The sequence below is a fragment of the Oculina patagonica genome, chromosome 1 (genome assembly GCF_052425735.1).
Source record: "Oculina patagonica isolate OP01 chromosome 1, crgOcupat, whole genome shotgun sequence".
NCBI classification, from domain to species: Eukaryota; Metazoa; Cnidaria; class Anthozoa; order Scleractinia; family Oculinidae; genus Oculina; species Oculina patagonica.
Window position 1 is genome coordinate 16,788,172 of NC_135758.1, and position 24,707 is coordinate 16,812,878.

Consider the following 24,707-nt stretch of genomic DNA (forward strand, 5'->3'; position numbering starts at 1 on the left):
CCGACCATAATTTTGTTTTGTCTGACCAAGATGGTGTCTCAGTAGGACATATGTCCTTTCAAGTGAAAAACGTATTTGCAGCCCTGCATAACTGATCTTCATGTACCATGTTGCGATGACAGAAGAATTTCAAGTGTTTATGCTACTGACTGCATGCAAAAAAGTGTATGTCCGTTAGCCTGGGACCAGTAGATGTTGCAGTTGAGCTAGTGGATTTTATCCTTGACTTGTCCAACGGGCAAGTGAAGGTTTTTAAGGAAAACTTTTAAGGAAATTGGTCATACTTACTGGAATAAGGATTTACTAGGGCTAGTGAAAATGACTTTTGGGCTAGTATATCCTGAATTTTACAGCTTGCCCAAGCAAGCTGTAAAATTCAATTTATTTGCACCCTGTACTTATGAATATTAATTTTTTAAATGAGAGTATTTTTTATAACTGAATGATTAATTCTGCTGATTTGCTATTTTAATTACCTATATCATTGATGACAGCCTGATACATCTTCCCAGATTTGTGTACGTTTTGCACAGCTTGCTAAAAAAAGTAATGTAGCAGTTAATGATTGTTAAATGCCATCATTAGTAAATCATAAAAAATGAAGGTCATCTTAGACCTTCTTGGCACCTCAGAAAGTCTTGATGTTACTATTTGACATCATCTCTATTGGTCCAACAAATTAAATTAGGGGTACCAGTGGTAAAAGTCACTGTGGCATCTCAAACATTTCCTCGACTTTTGAAATGTTTCGGTCAACTAGTAGGACCCTGCTTTCCCGAAATCCCAAGGCAACCTGCGATTGACTAAAGAACAGTGGAATCCTGGTTTCTCAAAGCTTTGAATTCTCAAACCTCCTACACACATGAGAGTTACCGGTTGTGGCACAACTTGCAAAAAAACCGCTCGGGCTCGCCTGGCTCGCTGGCTCGCCTCGCTATTTTTTGCAAGTTGTGTCCACAACCGGTAACTCTCATGTGTGTGGGGGTCGCAATGCCAAAACTCTCATGTGTGTGGGGCCCGCAAGGCCAGCCCTTTTGTGTGAAAGGAGGAAAATGTGAGTGGCTTTCACATTCCTAACTTCCTGAAGCAGATTCGCCGGACCCGACAGTGTACCAATCGTTGTATGGCGCCATTGTATTAAATTACAACCAACCTTTAATTGCTGTGCCAGAAATAATTCCTATTGAACAAATGCTCTTATTGAGTAAACGAAGATGGGAAGAGGGAGAACTGGAGAAATTAACTTGAATGTAAAGAAAAACTTGAAAAGATCTCGTGGAAAAGCGTTTACAACATACAAAAAAACTAAAGAAAATGAAAAACAAATAACAATCTTTTTAACAGACGAGCTGATTGAAAAATTAAAAAAATTAGACAGCAGTGTTGTCGCAAACGTTTTAACAAGCTAAACAAAACTTGCACGCTCCGGTGAGTGCATAAATTATTGAGTAACACAGGAAGTCATTGTTTACCCTGTGTCAATTACGTGGGAAACCCCCTTGACGTAATCTAATTGTTTTTTTTTTTCATCTTGAATATTTTTAGCCGGAAAACAACTCAAACTCTTTGTATGTGTGTTTTGAGAGCTATGATTTATTCAACAACAATATTTAATTTGACTAACATGTAAATATACCGTGAAATATTGAGCTAAGAACTTTCTAGAACATAAAAGAACAATATAAGATCACGGTAAGTTTATTCACCAGGCGTCATTACTATTTTTAGTTAATAGGTTATTTCCCGATGTAATGACGTCTTTTGTGACCAATCACAGTTAAAATTATAGCTTTATATTATTCACATAAGCTTTTTTGTATTACACAAGCAAGCATGGCCGATGTATGAAGACGTTTATCAAACCTTCATTGAAAAAGAAGCAAAGACACAGCTTACGGACATGAATCATTTGGAAACGACAAACGAGGGTCCGATTATAATATTTAACATCAGCTATTCGTACCTTTGCTTCACGAAACCGAAGCAATTACGGACAACAATCAGATGCCTGGTCGCGTGAAGTTTTATTGCAAGGTTAAGTATATCGGAAGCTTGAAGACGTTTATCAAACCTTTTTCGATCAAAATTAAGAAAATTTAACTCAGTTTATCGAAATGATTCATTTGTAGATGTCTAACGATAGCCTGATACAACTAAAGCGTTTTGCCAAACTTGACAAAAATCGGCCAAGTTACAAGCCTAATTGGAATGCAAATGGGTTACGCGTAACCCGAATTGACCAAAACTTGTCAAGTCATCAAAGGACAGACGCCGCGCTGCCATAAGATGTCCGCCGTTGTCAAGAAACAATTTACCTTGGATACCGTGGCCATAGATGTCCGCCGTTGTCAAGAAACAATTTACCTTGGATACCGTGGTCATGAATGTCCGCCGTTGTCAAGGAACAATTTACCTTGGATACCGTGGCCATGAATGTCCGCCGTTGTCAACGAACAATTTACCTTGGATACCGCGGCCATGAATGTCCGCCGTTGTCAACGAACATTTAACTTAGCAACTGAATAAAATTATTTTACTTAACACACTTGTAATGTTTATTGATTGCTTATTATATCATTAAAAAGCTGTTGATTTGCATAAGTCTGACGCTGTGGGACATTCACCCACACACACAAAAAAAATTTGCATGCATTGTTCAGACAAGCCCTTGACTGTGGGGATTAAATCAAGTGTTTATTTTTTTTCTGATTTCGACTCGGCTGAAAGTCACTTTAAGCACGCTTTAACCTTTTATTTTGCCTCGTTCAGGCAAACAACAACCTCTCTTGTGATGTCTCGAACATTTTTTTGCAACTCGAACGACAATGCTTCCATCACAAAGTAAACGACAAGATGAGCGCAGACAATCATTCTTTTATAAAATGAAAAAATGTTTTATTGGACTGAAATTTTATTTCGAAATGTCGGTGGCACTTTCGAGAAGTTTTTTTTCCAATCTTTTGCGTTCTTCTCTCTTGATTTCTTCCCGAATTTTTCCGATGTCTGGCTGGAGTGAATTTGTTTGTTTTTTTGCAAAGTTTGAGCGTAAAGTATCTTTAAGTTGGCGATATTTTTGCATTTCTCGTGTGATCAGTTGAAACTCTTTGTCAGAAACAAGATTATCATTCAGAGCTTGTGAGACAGAGCTGTTTATCGAGTCATGTTTTGCAACAGCCAGAGCGAGGATTCTTGAGTGCTTATTAACTTTACGTTCAAGCTTTTTGTTGATAACTGACAGGCCAGTGGAAGCTGCGCCAGATATACCTGCTACTGCTGCAACAGGAACGCCGATAACAATTCCAACACCAGTAAGTGAAGTGGCAACAGCTCCAGAAGACAGAGCTGCCGTCACGGCGCCAAGACAGACCACGGAATAGTGAATAACTTTCCGGACTTTTTTATATTTTTTTAACACAAGCCTGTAATGCTCAGCTTCAGCGGATATTTCTTTTTCAATTTTACTTATTTCAGTCAGCCGAAAATTCTCGGCATTTGTTGGGAGGCTTGGATAAAGTTGTGTTTCTTCGCGATCACCATAAGCAGGGGCACTCGGGAGAACATTAGCAGATGACATGGTCTCGTATACATAAAAGTTATTTTTGTATTTAATTTAATTCAATTCCAACTCATATGTAAGATTTGTGCCGTTAAAATCGAATGGCTTTCCATTCTCATCTCTAATCGAAAGAGTCAGAGATGATACATTTTCTTCAGCAGAAACGCCGCGCAAGACGTTAAAATGTGTATTTTGGTAATAAACTTTTTCATACGGTTTTCCACGTATGTCAAAAAATGCTAAAAGGCTTGATGGCTTACCATTTAGCAAGCTTTGTTGCTTGTCGATAAGGTCACAGTTGATGAAGTAATTTTTAGGATTTGAAACATTATTTACCTCAATTGTTTCAAAAAATTCCTTTTCAATACTTGCGTAATTCTCAAACCCAGGCAAATTAAAGAACTTAATAAGACTTTCATTCAGTCCAAAAGCTTTTAAATTGGGCTCTTTTGCTTTTATTATCAATGAACGACCTGCAATGCCTTTTGTTACAGAAAACATGTTTTTCTCTGGAAATCCTTTTTCAAAAATACTCCCAATGTCATCGAGTGAGAAGTTTCCTTGCCGTATATAACGCGCCTTCTCTTCCTTGTTCACTTGTTTATAAAAAACTATTCCATCCTTTTCCAAACTATTCCAGCTGTTGTAAAGAGAACAACTTAAAAGCCGGATATAGCTTGGTTTTGGAATAGGCTGGTCAAAATAAACAGTGTTCGGATTTTCTTTTGTGGTAACAGTCAGCACAACCATTTTTATATTAAATAAAAATAAAAAATGTTTAATATAAAAGAGGACCATGGATGCAAAAACAAGAGGTTTTATGAAGTGGATGAAAACCCCAGAAGCAACTACAATTTCTAAAGCGGCAAAAGACAATGCATGGAAACCTTTTCTTGCAAAATATCCAAACGCTGACCGAACAAAATTTGTTGCACAGGTTGAGTTCGCGTACAACCACACAGCAACGGCAGACATTTATTACAAGGCAGGGCAAGGCCATTTGATAAATGTTTTTGGCTCTGACAGCAAATATTGGAGCCCAGAGATGAAAAAAGCACTGGGGGTGAATCAAATTTCAGGCGGTTTTCCACAACAGCTGTCACCAAGCGGCGCAAAAGGCTCATCTTTGCCAATTCCCGCGGTTGGATTTCACGAAGCCGCACCGAGTTTGAAAAAAATATTTAACAGCCAAATCAACATCTACGTCACACCAGATCAATATTTCACAACGAAATTAAGAGAGATTTTTCAAAAAACAAAACTGAAGCATACATCAGGAAAAGAGTCAAAAAGGTGGCTTGCTAGCCAAAATATGGGCTATTGGCCACAGCAACTTAACTTTGCGGTATGGTGCGCGACAACAGGCTGCGGTATAAGTCGAGATATTTTCGATGAAGAGCACTCAGCTCTTAGCTTGCCACCGATTGTGCGTAATTTTTATCTTTTTCACGTTTATTTCACGATAAGGCGAATATTGTTTCAGATGGGGGGAATTCAGAGCGTAAGCGCCTTGCCAGGCGACCCCACTTTTAGCCAGTTCGACAACAAGTACGACGTGGCTTCTTACAAAAGAATATGCGCTGAGTTCGGTGTCGACCCGTCAAGCGATTTCCGTTTCACAACAGGCGCAAACCACGGACTTGGTAACGTTTATATCTGGATTACTAACATTGGACCAAACAAAACTGGAGCAAAATACCCCGATTACGATAAATTTTCGGACGAAGGGGGAGCTGCAAGCAAAGGTAACTTGATTCAATACATCGAGCCAGACGACGCTGCATATGCACAGGCAGACTGGTTTTGTCCTAACGGCACTGAAGGGCTTACTCAGGCAGGTTTGTCGAGAGTAAACCAGTCGATAGAGGCTTTTGTCTACTGTATTCTCGGTTCGCAGGTCAACGTTCGAAGTAGCATACTTGGAACAGGCGGCCGTGCAAAGGAAGCGCAAAGTGAGTTCCTCGTGTTGGTTGAAGACGCTATAAGGCAACCTGATCTGGCAAAGTCGGTCCAAAGATACCAATTAGCCATCGACGAAGCTAAGGTTCGGCTTAACCTTGCAGTCTGCCCAGGTGCCTGGCTGATGCCCGCTCGTATGGTGATAAACACAGAAAGCGTTGTTGGTTACAATAACCAGCTTAAGCAGGCTGTTGTTGGGATGAAATTAGGAGTGAATGATGAGGTTAATAAAGCTACAAAAAAAGCAGCTCTTAAACTGATGGCGGGAGGAAAATCAAAAATCAACCCACCAAACAGCCACCCTTCAAATCCTATACACAAGAGCGCCACAGCAAAAAAAAATCAGGCACCTGCAGCAAGCGCTGCTGAAACACAAGCTAGGGACCTTTACGGTCCCCGTCCAAAGGACGGCAACGCGCAAAGCGCTAAACCTACGAAGGCCGTAGCCAATGATTCACACGAAATAAACAAAGCAACTGTCGCTGTTGGCGCGGTTGGAGCAGCAGCTTTGCTCTACACCCTTATGCGCTAACGTCTCTTTTTGATGTATTTTTCAACAAGAAAAGCAACCACAGCAAGGATAAGCAGCCAGGTGTGCTCTGCAAGAAATCCAATTACTTGACCAGCGGTTTTGAAAAGAAATTTCGCAATCGAGCCAATGAGACCAGGCAGAGCTGATGCTACCTTTGAGCCAATATCACTTAGGCCTTTCCCCAACGCTTTGCCGGTTGCCTTCAACGCGTTTGTAATGGCTCCAATAACAGAACCAATCGTGACACCAGCAGCCAGAAGTATTGCTGTTAATGTCACGCCATGTTTTTTGAAGATCTCTTTGATCCTCTCACGAAGTGGAAGCGCCCTTTCTCTTTCTGCAATCTGCGTTTGTAAACGCCCGAGCTCCTCGGTTCTTTCCGCAACTCTTTCTTCCGCGGCTTGTTTGTCAGTGGGGGAGGCATTCTCATCCTCTATAACAGCTTGATCTTCCTCGTTTTGTTGCTTCAGCTCGGCTTCTTTCTCTTTTAGATCATCCAACGCTCTTGTGTCGTTGAGCCTTTCTTGCAAAGTGTTTCTTCTGCTCTCTATGGCAGCGAGGCTTGCCCTTAGTTGGTCGACTCGTGTTTGTTCTTCTGCCTTCTGCTTAGCTTGTTTTTCAAGAGCAGCAACTTCTTTTTTTTTGTTTTCAAAATCCTTTTCAAGATTTTTTTTCAGTTGCTTAAGTCTGCGCAATTCTGATTCATTTTCAACATTTGACCCAAGTTGTTCCATCTTGGCATCTATTCGCTCGATTCTTATTCTGAAATCTTCTACTTCTTGGGTGGCTTTTTCTTTCTGCATGTCAATTGTTTCTGCCTGTTGTATTTGACTTTCAGCTTCTCTTAATCTTGGTCTCATTTCTCTTATTTCTTCATTGTCTTGAGCAATCAGAGATTCCGCTTCTGGCCCAAGGGGGGCTTTAAACTTGTTTGTGAATTTTTTGAGAAGGCCAGTTCCGTCTTTTTTGAAAATTTCGGTCTCGCCACCTTTTGATCCAAAGGATACAATTGTAGTTTCATTGCCACTCTTTTTGCTAAAACCTATTGGGCCTAATTTTGCGAAGTTCACTTTGGGGAATTTTCTTTTGATAAAATCTTTAGCTCTGTCAATCATTGCCGGTTTGTCATCTTGATGAATAAAGCTTCCCAAAAAAGGTGTTTCTTCGTAGGATGTGTCTGGCAGCCCGCTCTGTTCGTGCTGCATCGTTTGCATTTCATGTTGTTCACCCCCATGGTAGGGTGTGGATGCCTCCCCGGGCTGAAATGGTCGGGTTGTGTCGACCTCTTGTTCCTCTTCATCATCGTTATCACTGTTGTGGTCAAGATCTTGGTCCAAATCAGGGTCCTCGAATCCAAAATCACCACCACCTGTTGCCATCGCTTAATTTATATATATATATATTTTTAAATTAAACTTTTCAATTTAACAATAAAACCAATCGAGAGATGGCTGCTGTTCAAGAAAACCTTCGACCGGGACGCACAGAGAAAATACTCGGCGCACTGAAAGCCGAGCGCGCGGTAAAACGAATCACTTTTGACCGCACAGAAGCCAATCCAGAGGAAACGTTGTATGTTTCAGTGCCCAAGCTGAACGAAAACGAAGTCATTGTGCCCGGCTCGCTGGCGCTGCGCTTCAACATCGACTTGAGCGGAGGCCATGCCAACAACTTTCTGGTTGACAACGTCAGCCGAGCTCTGGTCGACGATTTTGTTGTAAAGTACGAAGGCACCGTCGTGCAGGACACGGTTGGCTATGACATCTACAAAATATTTGAGGATTTTTTCCTTTCGCAGGAGGAGCGCGACGACAGGGTGCCAGAGGGCATTCAGAGCGAGGACCTTAACAAAATTCGCTCAAATGCTGGCGATAAGAAAACTTCAGGTGTGGACGCAGAAAAAAAGCTGAATGAGATATATGGAAATAAATACCGCATCCGCCTGGATCACCAGATTTTAACTGACCATGGGGCATTTTATCCTCAGGCACTATACAACGATCTTGTGTTCGAACTGAAGCTCGCGGCAGCCGAACATGTGGTCAGAGGCTCAGATACAACAAAACTAAAATACAAGTTGACAAACATCCAGCTGGAGTACGAGATGATAAGAAGCGAGGAAATTGCAGATGAAGCGTTCAGCGCTTATTCGGGCGGCAAAGAGTTCGCTTACGACCACATCCAGCGTGTTAAAGTGGTGACTTTTGCAAAAGGCTCCGACACACGTCTGAATCTAAGGGTCAACCCGCAGAGGAGGTCCATGAAAGGTATCTTGCTCCTATTTATTGAGCAATATAACAAAGGTGCAAGGAGCTCGGAAAAGTACATTAACCCGGACCTTACAAAAGTAAGCATCACTGTCAACGGCTCGCCAAACATGCTGTACAACAACGGCATCGAAGGAATGGACATTTGGGGAGAAGTTAAAAGATTCTACATGAAAGAAAAAAATAAAACGCAGCACATGACTCTGCAAAAGTTTTACACAGAAGACAAGTTTGGCCTTCTTATTGATCTGCGTTCCATGGCTGACCACTCGATGCACGGAAGCGGCACGCGCCTTGTGAACACAAAGGACGGTGTCCAGCTTGAGCTAGAGAGGAAAGCAAGCGGCTCAGGTAATTTGAACTGCCACATTTACGTAATCAGCGACGCCCAAATGAATATACTTGGCAGGCAGTTAGAATCTGTGCTTTTATAATTTTTTCTTTGAAAAAGTGTACCTTAGGTACATATACGAACGAAGATGGATCCTGCCAATATACCCTTCAACGCCCTCATTGTGGGACCAACTAACTCAGGAAAAACAAGATACGTGGTCAATCAGCTTTGTGGCCCTTTCCGAGGCAAGTTTGACTACATCGTGCTCATCTGCCCGACTTTCGAGCACAACAAGACTTATTATCGCTTTGCTGAGGAAGATATTCGATTTTTTGTTTTCATTTGCGAGCAGCACGAGGTGGAATCTTGGTTAAGGCTTTCAAGATTTCTTTTTGAGGGTACGAACACGCTTATCATCCTCGACGACTGTGCTGCTTCGAAAGATGTAAAAGGAAGAACAGGGGAGTTGGTGAATCTTGCTTTCTCTGCTCGCCACGCAGGCTTGAGCATATGGGTGTTAACTCAAAAATTGACAAGCATAACATCCTCATTCCGCGAAAATGTTGCGGCAATCGTTTTCTTTTACACCCCCTCTGCCAAGACCACGAAGGCAATCTTTGAGGATTACGCTGGCGAACTTGCCAATGAGGATTACAAAGAAATCATTTTAAAGCTAAAAAAAAATAAGTTTTCGCATCTTGTCATTTCTCATCGCCACCCTTACGGCACAAAATTTTCTTATTGAACATATTTTTTAGAGTAATAAATGGCTGACCCGTTCGCAACTTCTCCTCCCGAGAGCGTCAAGGGCGCTGCAAGTGAACAAGAATTAGCTTCCGTAATGGAACTGCTAGGAGCTGAACCAGAAAGTACAGAAAGCGCTATGGCACTCATTCAAGGCCCTGACATTCCTGCTTTGCGTGAACAGCTTGCAATCCTTGTTTCAACAGGAAAAGCCAAAGAAGCAATCGGTGTGCAACTGACACACGAGCAGGTGAAGCGCTTGACAGATAAAGAAGTTGAAAAGTACTTAAAGAGATATGAGGCATACGTTGGATCCAAAACAACCGACAGCTTGATTGACAGCTTTATTTTTCTTGTTACTAAAGTCGTTGGTATGGCCGTAAATATCAAGGACGTCAATGATTATCAGAAGGAACTCAAAAACGACTACATCATCAGCAAAGAGCTGTCCACTTTGGCAGGCGGTCTGGCTTTGAAATGCGGCCGCTTTCTTGCCGTTGCAAATGCTGCGCTCATCACAACAAAGCACATTGACTTAAACGAAGCTACAAAGTCGCACACTTCGCTGTGCGAAACCAAAGGTGCTTCCAAAGATGCGGACACAAACACTACTGAAGATTTTTCTGAGCAATGCTAAGAAAATGCTAAGTAATTACTGAACAATGCTTAGCAATTGCTTAGCAAAAAATCTTGCTGAGCAATTTTCTATTTAAATATTATTTTTTTTTATTATAAATGGCCGAGCTCGAACAAACTCCGATCGCTCAAGAAGAACAGAAACAAGTTACTTCAACAACTCCAGCAACAAAGCCTGCCAAAAATCCAAAGCGAGTTGCTGCTGGCAAGCTTGCAGCTGAAAAAACAAAACAGGCTCGTGAAGCACAGAAAAAAGCTGCTGTCGAGGCTGCTGCAATAATTGCAAAAGAAAAGGAAAAGAAATCTGCTGCTGCAAAGCGAAATGCAACACCACCGGACGTAACGGAACCAGCTCCGCCCGAGGCTCAGCCGCAATCAAGCGGTCTCACCACAAATCAATGGATATCTTTGCTTGGTATCGGCGGTGCAATCGTTACAACTTATGTGAAACGCGAAGACATAAAAGGCTTTATAAACGAAAAAAGAAGTCCAACATTTAAAGCTCCGCCAACTCTTATAACTGATGACACACCAGTTACAGCAGAAAGTATTGGAAGGGTTGCAACGCGTTCTTCAGACACGCCTTCGACAATCCAAAATGCCATTAGACCTCGCAAACAAAGAGGAATCCGTCCGATGGATTAAAAAATTTCTTTTGAACATTTATTTTTCATTTATTATACCGACAATGTCCCTTGGTTTTATTCTTGACAACCTTGTTAAAGGTGCAGCTATGGCTGGTATTGCATTACTTTGGTTTGAATTTTCCAAAACTTGCGTTAAAACCGCTATTCGGGTGCAAAAGGATGAGGATACAATTTTTAAAAGAGGTATAAAAAAAACAAAAGAAGTTGAATCTGGTGAAGAAGTTGCAAACTTTGCTTCGCAAAACGGTGAAGAATAAACAAAAAAATTTTTCAATTGAATATTTTTTATTATTTTATACTGAACCGCCATGTCCGACAACAAGCTCGTGAAAACGCTCATGGATGCCGCCACCATTACAGGTCTCGCCGCCGGAATCGGCTGGGCTGCCAAAAAAGTTGTAAAAGAAAACTTCACATCCGACCCAAGCAGCAGTTTTATGAACTATGTAAAGTTCACAGCCGTCATGGCTGGCAGCGTTGCACTTAAACAGTATCTCGAGGACCAGAAAATTCTCCCCACCAATTAAAAAAAAAATATCATAATATAAGAACAAAAACACACAATGGCAAGCGTAGCGATTATGGCTGGCGGAGCTATCTTGAACGCTGCTGCTTTCATTGGCGGCAACTATCTTGCTCGAGCTTTGGGTGGCGGAGATGACGCCGCTTTGAAAGAAAAAGAAAGACACGACAAAGCTCTCGAGGCTTACCAGGCAGCTTACGCGAAGTACTCTCGCGACCGCACGAAGCTTCTCGACTGGATCGAAACCAACAATGAGATCAAACAGCAAGCGAAACAAAACTTTACGAACACAGACTACGCTTTCAAACTCTACAACCAGGCACATCCTGACAAACAAATGATTCCTCCGAAAGAACCCAAGTTCTCTGATTTTTATCAGCCAAGCGAGCAGCAGAAACAAGGTGAACTGATGTTTGTTGGCGCAGGCGCTCTTGCTCTTGGGTACGCTGCCTTTCGGTTTCTTTAAACGTTTCTTTTTTTTCTTGTATACGCATGGATGCAAAGATCTCGAAAGTCTACTATAGCCCCCAGGGCTACTGGAAGGGAATTGCTGCGATAAAAAAATTAGCCGAGGCTGCCAAGGTTTCCGAAGATGCCGCAAAAAAGTGGCTAGTTAAGCAGGCCCTTTGGCAGATCTACCTTCCGGCACCACGATACGTTCCTCGCCCAAAATTCGATGTTTCTTCTCCAAACGCGGTCCACCAGGCGGACCTTCTTTTTCTGCCACACGACAAACTGCCGCGAGGGCGAAAAGTTTACAAATACGCGCTGACTGTTGTTGACGTTGCCAGCCGTTTCAAAGAGGCCGAGCCTTTGACCTCCAAAGATTCAACTGAGGTTGCAAAAGGTTTTCAGACAATTTACAGGCGAAGTGCACTAAAATGGCCACAGATGCTGCAAGTTGACCCTGGTCGCGAATTCATGGGCGCTGTTACCAAAGAAATGGAAAATCACAAAACCTATATTAGACGCGGGCGTGTTAATATCCACAGAGATCAAGCTATTGTTGAACGTTTTAATCAAACACTGGCAGGGCGCCTGTTTGGTTATCAGTACGGTGTCGAGATGAACCTGCCATCTGGCCAGCGGTCGACAGCGTGGGTAAAAAGGCTTCCCGAAGTTGTTGCCGCTCTTAACAACGAAGTTACCAGTCTTACTGGAAAAAAACCTGCTGCTGCAATCAAAGAAAAGGCTGTTTCTTCCAAACCGTCCTCAAAATATACAAGGCCTGTTGGCAAGAAAGAAAAAAAAAATACCCTCTCTCGTTAATGTGCGCTATCTCTACCAACCTGGCGAGCTAGAAGGCGGCGTAAAAAGGGCAACAGATCCGATTTGGTCATTAAAAGTCTACAGCCTCGAAAGGTCTGTTACTAAACCTAATCAGCCAGTTCTTTATTACTTGCACGATGGTCCAAAGCGCGGCTTCGTGCGTGAAGAATTGCTTGTTATTCCTCCAAATACACAGTTACCACCAAGCACTTAGTGTGCTTGAGCCCCTTGGGCTCAGAAAAGCTATAAACGTTCTGTCGGGGCCCCAGCCCCCTGCAACAAAAATACGAACCTTTTTTATGGGAATTTCTGGCGTTGCAGCCGGCGTTGCTACTTCTTTTATTGTTCAGCGAGTCATTTAAACACTTGCCCCTTCTCGGTACAGCAAAAAAAATGTTCTGTCTCCTCGTGTTTTGCGTCGTCGCTGTCACTGGTTTCTTTTCTCACAGGCCTGAGTGGCTGTATATCTATTAATTTTTAAGTTTGTCTTCTTTTAATTTTACCCCACTTGGCGGTGGGCTTCCCTTTTTTTTACTCCTCGTCTGGCGCCTCTTTCTTTATTTTGTAGTGACCGTACGCAAGCGTGTTTATTCCGTCTTCACATATCCATCGCTTTGAGTCAAAGGAGGACAGCGATTTTTTGTTTACCACTATCGAATACATCTCATGGTCATAGCTTCTTAGCATGTGCATTTCGTGAAAGCTTTCCTTAATTTTAAAAAGTGTATCTTTGAAGTTTTCATGATTTATCTTTTTCTTTGTCACACACTCTTTTACCCCCTTTGCCTTTTTTATATTTATTTCGCCTTCCGTCATTATTGAATACATTTTTGGCCTTAAACAAACACACTCTAAAATCAGTTTGCCTGCGCATTCGTCTTTCATTTTTCCCAACACCTTTTTGTTTTCGGTTGAATAAAGCGGATTCTCTTTGGGGTAGTCGCTTGTGTCGTACTTGTCAATGTTTTTGGCCATGTCCGCGTAAACGTCTTCTGTTTCTATCTCAAGCAAAAGGCTGTCTGTGTCTGTATACAAAAGCTCGCAACGCTCTCCGTACTCCTTTTTCAGATGGTTGTAAAAGAAGTCATACATGCATAGCTTGCTTACGTCAAGGATAGTCATGCCTGTGTAGACCGGTTTATTAAGAAACAGCTTACTTTTTCGCATGTCTATTCCAACTAGATCGTTTGAAAACATTACATGCCTTGAATACAATGGGTTTGCAACTAATTTTCTTATTTTCTTTGTTTCGTCGCTGCGCACTATTCTTATGTCTACACGGTTTCTCAAGTTTTCCATTGTTTTTCCAAAAACTGAGTTATTCATTAGCTTGTAAAAGTTCTTTTCAAAGACGCTTTTCGCTTCTTTTCGGAATTCTGTGTTCATCCGGATGTACGGCTCCATCCACGCCTCTTGTTCAAACTCTAAAACTTTGTGCACTTTTTTGAGTTTCATTCCCTGTTTTAAATAAAACTGCAAGTTTCGGTAATGCACGACGTAATTGGTTTTGTCTTCAAGCGTTAAAACAAGCTTTTCAGTGTTTGGGGGGTTTAAGTTAAGATTTTTTGTTAATTTATTTTGGTAAGGTGAAAACATTTCTTTGTTTATTTTCTTTTTCTCTGGCGCTAATGGATAGCTGTTTTGAGCCTCATGCAGCTCTTTCGGGTATTCCAAGTCCACCTCTAAAATCCATCCAGCTTTTGCATACTCTTTTTTTGTCGTTATTTCTTTTTCTGTTGGCATAACCTTTTTCCATCTAAATCCACTTTTTGGAAGCGGCTTGCTCATTGCCCACCCGTAAAGGTTATTCGCATCGAGGTACGTTATGTATTTTTTTGGCTGGCTCGGGTCAAATCCCTCAACATAAGGGTTGTTCGCCTTTGCATACCTCTTGCTTACCATCGAAATCCCGCCTCTTATTCCCCTTTCGACAAAAAGATGCATTTCATAGTCTGTAAGTAACTCAAGCTTCACGCCTGTCTTTTTCAAGAGTGCGTCCCAAGCAAGGCCTGGCGTCGTGTAATAATTCGCGGGGTCCAACCCGTACTTCTCAAGACAGAGTTTTCGGAAGCTTTCAAAGACGTCGGCTAACAGGGTCACGTCAGTCTTAACGTACAAATCGTGGTAGTCGCCCAGGGTCTGGCAGCCAAAGGTTTCCCACACGTTTTGCGCGTGTTCGTACTCTTTATCCGTTATGTTCTCATCATTAAGTTTGCTGTAAAACTTTTCTTTTTCAGGCAAACTTGTTTCGCTAAATCTTTCCCATGAGTCCATGTATTCGTAAGGATAGATTCCCTTTTTGCAAAGAAGTTCAAAACTTTCATCAGACGACTGTGTTGAATTAGATTTTGTTATATTTAATTCCTCCTTCGGCATCGCTTTTACAAGTGAATCAAGACTTCCTTTAAGAAAGTTTAAGCTGTCTATAAAACGCAGTTTGCCAAGTGAAAATGTGATGTATTTTTCCATGTTGTTTGCAACACATTTTACTTCTTTCTGTGCCTCTTTTGAAATCTTTGAAATTGACTGCATTAAATGGTGCGCATCATAACCCCTCAGGTTGTGAAATGCAACTGGTATTTGGACCTTTTTCGGATCTAATCGCATCATAAAATTACAAATGTTGTGTGCGGCTCCTCGAAACTTGCCTGTTATGTGGCAATGGTCTTTTACCACATCCTTGTAGTTCGGCTGGATAAGCGGCTTGTGGCACGCTAAGCAGTTTTTTTGGTTTTTCGCTGCTAATTTGTGTGTTTCTTTTTCAAGCTTTTTTAGCTTATAGTGGGTTTCGGTATCCAGGTTTTTTACCTCTTTTTCCTTTCTGTAATAACATTTTTTGTGCATCTGCCCAAAGTAATTAAGCTCCTTTTTGTTTCCAATCCAAACTGGCAAAGAGTCCAAAAAGTTTTGTTTCATTAGCGTTTCTTCGCAAATGTGGCAATTGGTTGCATTTTTGAAGTTTACCCAGTCTTTTGCCGTCATCACAAGAGGTTTTGGCTTTGACAATTCATATCTTATTTTTCTTTCTTCACTTAAAAGACAGTTCAAAAATACTTCAACGGCGTTTTGTCCTCTGTACACAAATGTTTTTTCGTGTTCACCATCACTCCTTACAACTGTGTAAGCAAATCCGCATGCCTCGTGCTGTTCTGTTTTGTCTGTGTAACTCGGCTTCATGTCTTTCACTTCTTCACCAAGGTCTTTTCTTTTCTGGCGCTCCTCGGCCGTTTCGCGTTTACACCCTTCTATTGGCCTTAGCAGTGCCTCCAAGTCGGCGTAAATTTGGTAAGGCGCTTTCATTTGTTTGTGGTAGTTTTTAAAAGAAAGAGTGTTTTTCCCCTTCTCCGGCATTTCGATTCTTGTTGGTCTGCCTTTAGCGCCATTGCAATATTTTTTGTGCTTTTCGAGCAAGTCTTCTCTTGTAAAACCTGTCAAGCACATCATGCAAAAGTGTTTTTTATGCTGATCTCCGGTTTGGTCATGTAACAAAGCACTTACTCTTTTTATAAAACAGTAGTGCTGTGTTAATCCTGACTCAATCAACATAAGAAATATACGGGGAATGCTATTTTCTTTTTCGCTTAATCTTAAAGGTATCACACATTCGTCTTCTGAGTCCCACCCAAGCACATTTATTGCAAGGTTTTTATTTTGCGCCTCAAGCCTGTCAATCTGCTTTAGTGGAGTTGGAAAATTGATTCCATTGTAGTTAATGCCGTCGTCAACTGGGTATCTGCTTGTTCTTTGTGGATTTTTCCCATCTCTTGGAGGAAATAATGCAGCTCTCAAAGCCCATTTTAGGCATTGGTTATCTCTGTTTTGCACGTTAATAATTGCTTTCTTGTTTGCCAACTTTGGGGGCAAAGGCAAATAAGTTCCTCCTCTCAATGGCTGATAACGCGCAACGTTGATGTACGCATTTGTTATTCTTTCAATGGCCCACCCAGAGCCGCTCTCTGACCAACCCTCAATTTCTCCATTTGCTTTGTCAATAAATTTGTCAAACTCTTTTTTTATTTGGTCTTTGTCGTTTTTTAAAAAAAGGTGTGGTTCACTTTCTCTGAAATAGTGTTCCATGTGTTGCGTCTCACCGTCTATTTTTTTTGAAAATTTGACTTCAAGTCCAAAGCTTGCTTTTAAATTTTGTAAGTCATCAATTTCGCTTACCAAAAGCTCATAAAACTTTTTTTTGTTTTTTCTTGCAAAAGTGTAAAGATCTTTGTTGTTTTCGTTAGCTTCCGGTATGTTCATTTTCCATACACGGAGCCATTCGTTAAAATCGGTGTGGGCCAATAAAAAAGTTAAATTTCTTTGGGGGTTTTCTTGAAATTCACGGAGGTTTTCCTCAATCATAGCTTGCAAAACTTCTGACGAATATCTTGCGGCAGCCATTTTTCGGTGTATATACCTTAAAAATATTTGTTCAATTGATATTTATTCCTAGCACAGGGTTGGCCTTGCGAGCCCCGCACACAAAAGGGCTGGCCTTGCGGGCCCCACACACATGAGAGTTTTGGCATTGCGACCCCCGCACACATGAGAGTTACCGGTTGTGGACACAACTTGCAAAAAATAGCGAGGCGAGACTGGCGAGCCAGCGAGACTGGCGAGCCAGCGAGCCAGGCGAGCCCGAGCGGTTTTTTTGCAAGTTGTGCCACAACCGGTAACTCTCATGTGTGTCTCCTGATAATTTGAACCTTAAGAAGTTTCCCTTCACTCAACCAAGCACTGTAATTTTACCCCTGATTTCTCAAACTATCTGATTTTTTTAACCAATTTTCATTTCCCTTTGAGTTTCAAAAAATCAGGATTTTACTGTGTATGATTTTACTTTTAGTCACTCCATGCTATGGAAACTGGAACAAAACAATCAACAAACCTTTTTTAAATTTTGTTTTACATATAAGAGCAAAGTTCTAAAAAACGACCCTTGTTACTTTTGGATTTAGTTACTTTTGGATCAGCCTTTTCCTTTTTTTTTTTTTTTTTTTTTTTTGGGGGGGGGGGTCGCGATTTTTTGGCTGTCTAAAATGTGTGCCAGAATGATGTACATGCTGGTGTAGGCTCATCCATCTCAATAAAATGATTTCTGAATCAAAATAAAGGGGATGAAAAGAATAAACATTGTTGAAAGTCATATATACCGGTATTTCATCATTGAAAACCGTAATATATTGCCTTTGAATAAGAGCCAACTAAAGCAAATATTTTATTGCTATTTTTGGAAGGTCTTTATCTTTAGGGGTTGTTACTTTTAAAAATTTACAGTATGTTTTGCATTACTATTTGATTACTTACCTCACAGTCACCAAACAAATACTCGGGGTCATAAGGAATACCTCTTTGCTGGAAGAACTGCACAAAATAAATTGAAGAGGTTCTCACTAAAGTGAAGCAGAGATAATCCAGCACAAATAAAGCTATCAAAATCTGTTCATTAAAATGTATATTGGGTTGGTAATATTAAATAGATTCTAACTAATATGCAACTATATGCCACCTACAGCTGCATGTTGCTGTATATTTGCAAACTAAATTAGGAGGAAATTGTGTAATCCCTACAGCAGACTGCATGAGCCAGCAATATAGTCTGTGTCATTCCTACAAGCTTAATAAGGAAGAATGGGACATAAATTTATCATATCATAGCATCACCAGTGCGCAGCAGTGAAACTACCGTATGGAGACACCTAAAAGGAAGTAATGAGCATGTGCACTTATCAGGATTAGATTATGTCGCTACATTTATTTAATTTTTAAGAAATTCAATTCTTGATTTTTACCTCAGTTACATTGGATATGAGGACCATCTCAGGATATGAAAACAAGTCAATCATATGATGCATGGTTCGTCTTGGGCCCTGGATAACAATAAAAAACAAGTCAACATAACTGTTAACACAATTTTTTTCAATTGTGATTTTGTATTATCTATTTTTTCATAATTATATTTTTTGTTTGTGTGGCAAAATAATTACACAAACAAGATACACAAAATGACTCGAAGTGTTACTTGCAACATAAAAAGTACCTTGCTTGCCAGAAGGTTGCGCTTTATGTAAATTGAGCTTTCTGTTGTTTTTATTTTAATTTTACTTTAATTTCCTTTTCCTCCTTTCTTATTTTTTTTTTGCTGCAGTTATTGGCCTTCTTCTAGGCTTGTTTTCAGTTCACGAATTTCAGAGAAAGTGTCAACAAGATGGTAGATTCTTACCATGGAGTACTCAGGGAGGGAAGAAAAAGAGGGCAGTTTTCTTCTCATTTTTCACTTAAACTAATTTTGTAAGTGTTTTGAGCACAATTACTTCAAGCACTCTACTTTGTGAAACAAAGGACAACACTTGTCATGGGGAGTTTTGGGCAGCACAGGCATTAGTGAGTTGATTCCAATTCCATCTGTGAATGCCATTTACAACACTCACTCACTACAAAATTAAAGACAGGCTGAATTTAAACCTACATTGAGAAAATTTGAAGGGTTGATCTTTGTTATGGCAAGATGCGTTCCTTCATAAATTTTAAACACTTCCTCATTAGGCACGGGTTGTAATCCCCTGAAAAATAAAGCAGCTTCCTGTGAACACATGAATGTAATAATAATTATTATGATTGGTTAGAGCAGACACAATGCACATCAATAATTACACAACTTATAAGCAAACAGTGCAACAAACAGGCATGTTAACATATTAACTAACCTATAAACAGAACCCAACATAATGTTGTGGTAAGCATCAACTTTAAGCAAGAGACCCTAAGAAACAAACCAAGCAGTCACACAATTTTACGTTTTAACATAGAAAAGGGCTTGATTCCCCTTGCATAACACAATTAATTTTTAGTTTTGCCAATGAAGGCTCTAACGCTTCTCTTCCTATGCTCTCTCTGCCACTGTAATGTTTAATGTTTACACAATACAATGTACTTCCCTACGGAAAGGGTTGTAATAAAAGAAAAAAACTTAAATAAAGTAGACTATTAGACAATAAGACTAGCACATTTCCCAATAACCAACTGAAAACAAATGGACTAATTATGATACTTTATTTATTAAAAAAATACCAAATAACACACAGAAAACAAAAAAACATTTTCTGATAGCTGGACAAACTCGCTAACACAACCAAACAGAGTGTGGATTATATGATGTATTTTATTTCTACCATATCATTTTATTTAAATACAGTAAATACTTACACTGCTTGTATCAAAGTGAAGTCCTCTTATTGCAAAGTCTGGGTCATATTTCATTCCCTCAATCCCTCTTGGATACTAAAGATATCAATAAATGAATTAATAGATGTATTTATAAATTTATAAATATTAATAAATTAATTAATTAATTTAAAATGATTAATATAATGAGGAATATCAATATGACAATATTATAATAAACAACATAATGATAATTATATAAAAAAATATAATTAAGATCAGGGATGTTGCTAAGGGACATCCTCGGAGACCCAGGGGCAGTTAGTGGGGGCGGGGAAAAGTCTATACGGGCGGAAAAAAAAAAATCGGCGAAGAAAACTCAAGAACAAAAAAAATAGCCCCTGGGGACAACCTCTTACCGGACCAGTTCCAAAAGGACGCCGTCGTTCTGGCTTCTGATTGGTGCCAGAAAACCTTTGTTATTTTCTGCCCAATCAGAGAGCAGAAAGACCAGGAGTCGTTTCGTGTGTTCTTACACGGATAGATACACGAAGCCCAGTTGGTCGCCATGTTTTCTGTTCCATGAAGCTACAGTTGTAGGAGAAAAGTTGCAGTCACAGATGTAGGGGAAATCGTTCGGCATATCTGCAAGAAACTTACGCGAAATACGCTGGATCTTCGTAGGTATCGTACACACACCGATTAACTGATGTCGATATATAAACTTGAACGTGTTTCGAAATTCGCTTTCTTTGGCTGGACGAACGTACAGTTTCTTTCTGCTGCTTCCTCGCATCACTTGCTGTGACTGAAACTGTGTCAATGCAGAGTATTTTTTTTTTATTATTGCACGGGCCAGGCAGGTATGTCAAGCAACGGACAGCTTCGTGTACGAGTGCACCAATGCTATCGAGCGCCATGTGAGTAAGCTTACTTGTTCACAATGAGTAATATGCATTTGGAAGAAAATTGCCATGACAGTCGAGTCTATTCTTTTGCTTTTGTTAATAAAAGAGAAAGAGAAACCTTGTGGTCGAGTTTCTGAAATTATTTAAATTTTTCAAATATTATTTTACCCCTTCAGGTTCCTCAGTATGTATGGTGCATATTTACATAGTGAAGTTTTGCCTGTAAGAGCCTAGAAGATTAACAACCCACAGCCTGAAATTTACCATTTAGACACCCATTTTTATAAGAACCAATTCCATCTAAAATTTGGAAAATATTCTTATTTGGTAGGCAAGTATTATTTTCATTATTCCCCAGTGTGAAATACGACCTCTTTGTGGTTCACTGCACCAAAGTGGCTCATTAAATATCTACCACTAGTCACCTAAACTTTGGGAATAACTCCTATTACTTATATTTGGCTATCAACCTGTGTTCACATGTAGAAAAAGTGAAATTGTACAAATAACTACTTTACTTCCTTACCTCAAATGCTGCATTCAAAGTGTAAATATGGCAGCCCTGTTTTATACTTTACAAAACTGCTTTGTTGCATGCCCCTGTAACTTGTATACCTTATCTTTCAAATATGAATATTGTCAATTACCCCAGTAAAAGCATCATACATGATGAATGAATTACCAGTAAATTTGTATGGCCTGATAGACGACAAGGATTTGAATCCAAAGGACTGTGTCAAGCACAGATCAGTCACTCTTGCTTGGAATTGGACAAGGAATGTACGAATTGTTTGGAAAAAGTATTTATTGAAATATGCATTTCCCTGGAAGATCTCAAAAAAATTAAATCGTCAAAGCAGATGAAAGAATGGGAATGCAATGCCATCACATTGCATTCTAAGAGGTAAATGTAGACTCTAGTACTGTTTAATACTTGTTCCACCTAGTACTATGTTCATCTGTTTGGCTTTGAGGTTGTGTGTTATTGTTTTGAAGTGACAATACTGTTTTAAAACAAAAAATGGCTGCAAAGGCAAATGGGTAGCCTTTTAGGGCAAGAAATTACACAAATGCCTGATGTTCTACACCTTGTTGGTCTTTCTCCTTTTCTTGTTTGAACACAAAAAGGTTTGTTTTAAGATCTTTATGTTTTGTTTACATGTTTCATGATTGCAGTTGCTAAAAACATCACATCAATCCTGGCAGTAAACAGGATATTTCTCATAGGGAACTACAGTGTAGGGTTAACTTCCACAAGCCTTGTAGGTCAAAAGCAGAGCATCTGGGATTTACTTACTGGGATGTCATAGGTTCATTGCATGTTGGGAGATTTGAAATTACAAGTTTGCCTGTGTCACTGACTGAAAAATCACCATGATCATTGAATTGCCAGGCATGTTTCTATTACTGTGCAGCACAGCTTGAGTTAAAAATATAACAGTGGCACCTGATCCTGGTATGAACAACATACCCGGTTTGTAAATACATCAGTGATCATTTTCACCTAAACTCTGAAGTTCAAAACCCAAAGATTGCTTTTTTGCTGCCATCAATCATAATAATGGCAATAACCCACAAGCCTTAAAAAACAAAAAAAAGCCAACAGATTTGACCTGGTTTAAATGTCTCCCGTGACTGGTCCGCTTAGATGATTGACAGTAGCAAAAACTGTAAACCGGTTTAGCGGTTGATTGAGCTGAGCTCATGTTACTGAAAAGCACAATAGATATACAGTATCTCAATCTGTATTATCAAAATGAAGAGGTCATTGTTTTTCAAAGGCATTTTGAAAAGCACTTGTCAATCAATCAATTTACTTCATCCCATTTATTATCACACATAGACTGAGCTAGACTGGGCAGAGGCACACAGGTTATAAGTTGTTTTTAGTTATACAGTTAAAAACACTACATCTCAAAAAACAGTCAGGTCCATTGATGAGGAGTCTATTAAAACGGCAGACATTGGTATATACAGTGGTTTGGAAGAATTCTGTGACTCAACATTAATTATAATAATATTGATTTTAATTGTGCAATTTTCATAAATAATAATCATTTGCACTTTACAAAATTAAAATGACATTTCACGAATAAAAATCAGTGAAAACATCAGATTAGAATTAAAAACTAAGATTTAATAAACAAGTTAAGCTTATAAATAAGTGCATTTACATTTAGCTTCATTTGCACGTTTATGCCAGGGAAAAAAACCCGAATTACATCATGAAATTCACTGTTCTCAAAGAAAGCTGAAGAAAGTTGTGCTCCTCTCGTACACGAAGCTGTCCGTTGCTTGAAATACCAGCCTGGCCCGTGCAATAAAAAAAAATACCGGTACTCTGCAATGACACAGTTTCAGTCACAGCAAGTGATGCGAGGAAGCAGGAGAAAGGAACTGTACGTTCGTCCAGCCAAAGAAAGCGAATTTCGAAACACGTTCAAGTTTATATATCGACATCAGTTAATCGGTGTGTGTACGATACCTACGAAGATCCAGCGTATTTCGCGTAAGTTTCTTGCAGATATGCCGAACGATTTCCCCTACATCTGTGACTGCAACTTTTCTCCTACAACTGTAGCTTCATCGAACAGAAAACATGGCGACCAACTGGGCTTCGTGTATCTATCCGTGTAAGAACACACGAAACCACTCCTGGTCTTTCTGCTCTCTGATTGGGCAGAAAATAACAAAGGTTTTCTGGCACCAATCAGAAGCCAGAACGACGGCGTCCTTTTGGAACTGGTCCGGTAAGAGGTTGTCTCCAGGGGCTATTTTTTTTGTTCTTGACTTTTCTTCGCCGATTTTTTTTTTCGCCCGTATAGACTTTTCCCCCGCCCCCACTAACTGCCCCTGGGTCTCCGAGGATGGCTAAGGGATGGCTGTCGGCTTACTTTTCCGACTGAAAGAGAACTTAAATCCGGTCAAAATTTTACGTGAAACAAAGACTTAGTAAACTTAAAGAGCTGTCAAGGCCAGAAAAGCCAGCTGGGTTTATTAATGAGCCGGCTTAGTGTTTTCTTAGCTACACCCCTGTAAGATAAGAAAGTTTGTTGATCCCTCCCCTTCAAGTGTTACTTGAGTTCATAAGAATAAAGTACAAGTTCATACCCCATAAGTAGAAATCAATTCCTTCACTGCAAGATCATAAATAAGATAATGCAGTGTGTTGGAGTAAGAGGCCAGTGTATAGTCATAATCAAACCCATAAACTTCAATGTGTCGCATTCCAAGCTCATTGTTGGCAAAAATTGCTTGTTCATCTACAAAGGTGTAATTTGTTGACTCTGCAAAAGAGAACAAAATATTAAACAATTATTACTCTGCGAAATTGCGTGAAATCACTGATATTTTTATAGCTTAAAATACTGCAGTTATGCAGTGATTTTCATTCAAAAACTTGGACAAACTTGGCAAGCTACGCAAAGAACTACAGAACTTCCACCTGGATAAAAGCCTGCATATCACAGGATATCTGTTTTGTACATATAACAGGGATTACCAATTATCTACAGATGGCGGTACTTGAGTCCTGTTTGCACTCTTCTTTTTGGGAAATACTTTGTTTTGTATATATTTTTCTTTTATACAATGTTTCTTTTCTTTATGTTATTTTTCCTAATAAAGCTGATGAATAAAAAATTAAAAAATAATAAAATTGAATGATGGATAACATTGACTTTCTGACCATAGATGGGCAACATGGCAAAAAATCACGCAGAATATCGCCTGATACTTAGCCGACAAGGCCATAGGCCGAGTTGGCAAAAATCAGACAAGCAAGATTGAGCAGGAATATTGTTTAGTTATTCAACAAATTGTCAACGAAACACATTCTTTCGATTGAAAAACTGTAATTATGCAGCGCTTTACAAGAATTCAGTCGAATCTTCGCAACCTACGTATATCGCAGATTATTATTAAACTAGTGCGCGCGCTGCCCATATATGGTCAAAATGTTAACGTTATCTGTCATCCATACATAACAGATATCCTGCGATATACGTAGGTTGCGAAGATTCGTCCGAAGTCTTGTAAAGCGCTGCATAATTAGTTGTTCTATCTGCAAAATGTGCTTCGTTGAGAATTTGTTGAATAATAAAACATTTATCCTGCTCAATCTTCCGGAATATCGTCGGCTAAGTACCAGGCGATATTCCGCGCGATTTCGCAGGAT

The 24,707-nt window shown here is 39.9% G+C and overlaps 1 protein-coding gene and 1 long non-coding RNA gene across 2 annotated transcripts in view; one reads left to right on the plus strand and one right to left on the minus strand.

Moving 5' to 3' along the window:
- Positions 1-24,707, minus strand: part of LOC144659244 (5'-nucleotidase domain-containing protein 3-like) — a 33,603-nt gene that overhangs the window by 5,385 nt on the left and 3,511 nt on the right. The window contains exons 2-8 of the mRNA XM_078519674.1: positions 23,642-23,817; positions 19,665-19,739; positions 19,166-19,221; positions 18,928-19,021; positions 18,251-18,328; positions 17,766-17,822; positions 477-537 (exon numbers count right to left, since the gene is read on the minus strand). Coding sequence (XP_078375800.1) covers positions 477-537; positions 17,766-17,822; positions 18,251-18,328; positions 18,928-19,021; positions 19,166-19,221; positions 19,665-19,739; positions 23,642-23,817 — 597 coding nt within the window. The remainder of the gene's footprint in view (positions 1-476; positions 538-17,765; positions 17,823-18,250; positions 18,329-18,927; positions 19,022-19,165; positions 19,222-19,664; positions 19,740-23,641; positions 23,818-24,707) is intronic.
- LOC144659253 (uncharacterized) lies at positions 936-2,545 on the plus strand. The gene is made up of 2 exons (XR_013571875.1): positions 936-2,034; positions 2,130-2,545. It is a non-coding gene; the product is annotated as an uncharacterized LOC144659253 (long non-coding RNA).